This window comes from Pterocles gutturalis, unplaced genomic scaffold (genome assembly GCF_000699245.1).
Source record: "Pterocles gutturalis isolate BGI_N339 unplaced genomic scaffold, ASM69924v1 scaffold10421, whole genome shotgun sequence".
Lineage (NCBI taxonomy): Eukaryota > Metazoa > Chordata > Aves > Pterocliformes > Pteroclidae > Pterocles > Pterocles gutturalis.
The window spans coordinates 6,851-10,458 of record NW_010100394.1 but is presented as its reverse complement, the minus strand read 5'-3'; the positions used below and the strand labels follow the sequence as shown (position 1 = coordinate 10,458).

The following is a 3,608-nucleotide window of genomic DNA, read 5'->3' as shown; positions in this document are numbered from 1 at the left end:
CCTGATTTTATGCTGGGATGGGTGTCCTCTGTAGCGTGGCCTCCCTGTGGTTTATATTGTTTTTAATGGCCTTGGATGGACGCTCCTGAAAACTACTTCCTTGAAAAAAATCAATAAATATGTCTTTGTGCTAAAGCGCATAACTGTACAAAGAAAACAGAACAAAAGACAGCTTATGAAAACCATAGGTAGTAGCAGGTCCATCCATGTCTTATAATAAGATTCAGATATAACTGCTGTGAACATTAAAGTGGTAAAAGGGGCAAAAATGCACAGCATATAATTTCAAAGTGACAACAATCAAAGTTCCTTGGAAACAGAAGAAAAACATTACCCATTTTGTACTTGTTATGTAATTGTGCTTGTCCTTGGACACATTTCACCTGTGATCACACTTCCAGCAGTTTGGTGTAGAATTTTTATTATTTTTTTAAATTTTGTCATCATCATAGGTATTTATTTTTTTAAATGCGACTGGACTTGCCTGCTTTAAAGAGGTTTTTGAAACATCTGTGTGCATGGTGGACATGGCTATAGTCTCATAATCCTCCTCACGGGAGTGGAAATGACAAAAATGAAATAAAAACTGTAGGTCCCTTTGGAAATTCTTGTTGAGAAACCCGTAGAAGATGGGGTTCACACAGGTAGAGATCATGGCGGTGAGGTGGCAAATCAGGAACAATAGGTTGTGGCTGCAGGTAGCGACAGGCAGAATTTCGTGGTTCCAATCAAACACAATATTGAAGATGGTGAGAGGCAGCCAGCAAACTGCAAATGCAACCACTATTGAGATCAGCATGATGTTGATCCTTTTGGTTTCAGAGGATCTGTATTTATTGTCTCTCATCTTGTCCATCATATTGTTCCTTTTTTTTAATCGAATGTATATCTGCAGGAAATTCAACAGAGAAACATGTGGGATTACTTAACCTACAACCATCATCTTTGCAAGGATAAACAAACATCAGACAGGAAGAATTACATACCGCGAAGTGATCCTCTCTTACCTTTAAGTAGCAAATAAATATAAAACAAAGTGGTCCAAAGTACTGAATCACCAAAAGCGTTGTGGTATAAGAAAGCCTGGCAGTGTCCAAGGGGAACAGGTCCAAACACACATATTTGTCCTTATACTCATCAAATGTTATGTTTCTGAAGGGTTCATCTGTTAACACATGGTAGACGAGGAAAGGCAAAGAGGAAGCTGCGGCTAAGATCCATATGGCAGCAACCCCCATGTAGGCATGTCTGTTGTTTGGCCTCCAGCCACGGGGATTGATGATCAGCTGATGGCGTTCAATAGCAATGAGGACTAAAGAAAAGACCGAGACAGTGATCGAGGCACATTGCACAAATGGATTCAGTTTGCACATGGCCTCCCCAAAAATCCAGTGGTCCATTAAAGTATACACGAAAGTAAAGGGAAGACACATGATGGTCACTAGAAGATCAGAAAAGGATAGGTTGACAATGAGGATGTTGGTAACATTGCGCATCTCCTTTTGTTTTAAAATAATGACAATCAAGGCCAGATTCCCAGAGACTCCCAGAATGATCACCGTGCCGTAAGCCAAGGCCAAAGTGAAGACCATGGCCACAGGCACGTGGCAATCCTCATCTTCAAACTGCAACATCTGCGAGTTCTTCTCCGAAAAATTCAGGTGGCTAGAAATATTTGCCAGGGGGGCAAGAACCGAAGTATTCATCTTGTTTCCAACTTGCCGTACGACGTCCACATCCACCGCCACTGCTGTCATCCAGATCACTCTCGGGCTTCAAAAGGTGCCCATCAGCCCCACAGACCCCCGGCTGAGCCCACTTCTGGCTGCCACATGTCCCTCGCACCACCTGCGGAGAAGAAGGCAAGGAAGGAGCGGGGCCCGTCACCCCCAGGCATGTCACCCCCCCTTCCCCCCCAATGCCCCACTGGGGAGCATCTAGGGGGAGGTGGCGACGCGCCTGGGGGTGGTCAGCCCCACACCACCACCGCCCTGCGGGGGCTGCAGTCTGGGGGATGAAAGGCAGAAGGCAGGAGCAAAGTGCAGGTCTGCAAACTGGGGGCGCATCCCCTTGCCGGCACTTTCCCGCCAGCACAAATCACATGGAATAATGAGCAGAGAAGCACTTTGGGTCTTCCACCAGCATAGTTGATGTTTTACATCTCATTTGTACAAGTTTAATCTGCAAAGGTCTGCTTTCTCAAGCTGCTCTAAGTGGAATTATATCTGGCCATTGCATAAGGAGGGGGAAAAACCCATCTGACTAACGTGAGGGGTGGAAAAATTACTCCGAAAATCACTGCATTCTTTTTTACCTGATACATACACTTGATGTGGAGTGGCTGAGTGCCCACAGCAGCAGCTCTGGCACTGAGTCAAAGGCAAATCAGGAACTCTGAACACCTTAATCTAAGCTAGCAGGGCTGTGCAGCAAAGAAAGAACAAAACAAGATGAAAGACAAAAAATAGCAAAAATTAAAACTGCAGAAAATTTATTTACCTGTGCAACACAAATAGGTATGCCTAAATAACCATCCCTTTGCAAGGCCTCAGATTTTAAAATCAGAGAAAGTCAGACATATGTGTTCAGGAGGAAAATAGGGGGGGAAAAAAGAAAAAAGAAAAGAAAGGAATCAAATAACCTGTCACACCTTTACTCCAATTCACCGTTAGTGGCAGCCAACCTGAATCTGGAACTTGCCCTCTGCCCACTCTCCCATGAGCTAAATTTATTGCTCACTTAACCTTAGGTTACGGTAATGAAAGTAAAGCCACTTAAAATTCACACAAGTGGGTTTCAAACACAGCTCCATATGGCACTTAATCACAAAAGCTGTAAAAACATTGTCCGCTAAAATGTACTTCATTAAAAGTTATACTGAATGGGTGAGCTTTTGATCCTGAATGATTCTTGATATAAATCTCTGTGCCATCTAAGTCTCCAGAGCAGAGTCATCTTTGTCTGTTACTGGTGGCAGACACCTTTTTAACCAGCTGCATGCTGGAGACCAGAGCTGGGGCTGCCTCCTCACTGGGGCAGAGCCAGCCTGCGAAGGCTGGGCTTACACCTCCGGCTCCTCCTCAGGGTCAGCAAAAGGATGACCCTGCCAATGCATGTCCCCTCAGTAGTGTCAGGAGCTCACCTCAGCTGCCTCTACTGACTCTCTATAATCACCACATGCCTGCATGAAACTGTGACAGGAGATGTAGCTGGCCTCTGAGTGACATTTTACTGCCAAGGTTAACATCAATGACTTCAGAGGCATGCATCTCTCCATGAAGTTTGGCTACTCTGATTTTCAAGCTAGCTAGGCATGCACTGGGCGTTATATTATCTCTCAGTCCTGCTGCCTCTGCTAAACAAATTTGTCAGGTGTCCCTAGTCTGGTTTAGGGTCCAATAAAGAACCTCCTACCCTCCAGGGCCTCTTGAAGCATTGCCCCAGCCAAAGCCAGAAGCAGGTTCTTCACCCAAAGGGCAAGTGATGCGGGTGATGCAGTCAGGACTTCTCAATTTCCAACAGTATGACTTTAGCCCATCCTGAAAATCAACATCTGGATTTAATCACGATCTCCATTGTCACTTGTACAGCACGAGGTGGGGAGTCCA

At 45.0% G+C, this 3,608-nt stretch overlaps 1 protein-coding gene across 1 annotated transcript; it reads right to left on the bottom strand.

The window, feature by feature from the left end:
* Positions 1 to 430: 430 nt before the first annotated feature.
* Positions 431 to 1,706, bottom strand: NPY1R (neuropeptide Y receptor Y1). Its single transcript, XM_010079618.1, has 2 exons — positions 1,008 to 1,706; positions 431 to 889 (listed from the first exon to the last, which is right to left on the bottom strand). The coding sequence occupies exons 1-2, from the start codon at positions 1,704 to 1,706 to the stop codon at positions 431 to 433; spliced, it is 1,158 nt and encodes a 385-aa protein (XP_010077920.1).
* Between the last annotated feature and the right edge of the window lie 1,902 nt (positions 1,707 to 3,608).

Excerpts from the sequence above, each read along its gene's own strand:
- NPY1R (XM_010079618.1), bottom strand. The coding sequence starts at position 1,706 with ATGAATACTTCGGTTCTTGCCCCCCTGGCAAATATTTCTAGCCACCTG. Across the intron at positions 890-1,007 it reads TATTTATTTGCTACTTAAAG|ATATACATTCGATTAAAAAA; the intron begins GTAAGAGAGGAT and ends AATTTCCTGCAG.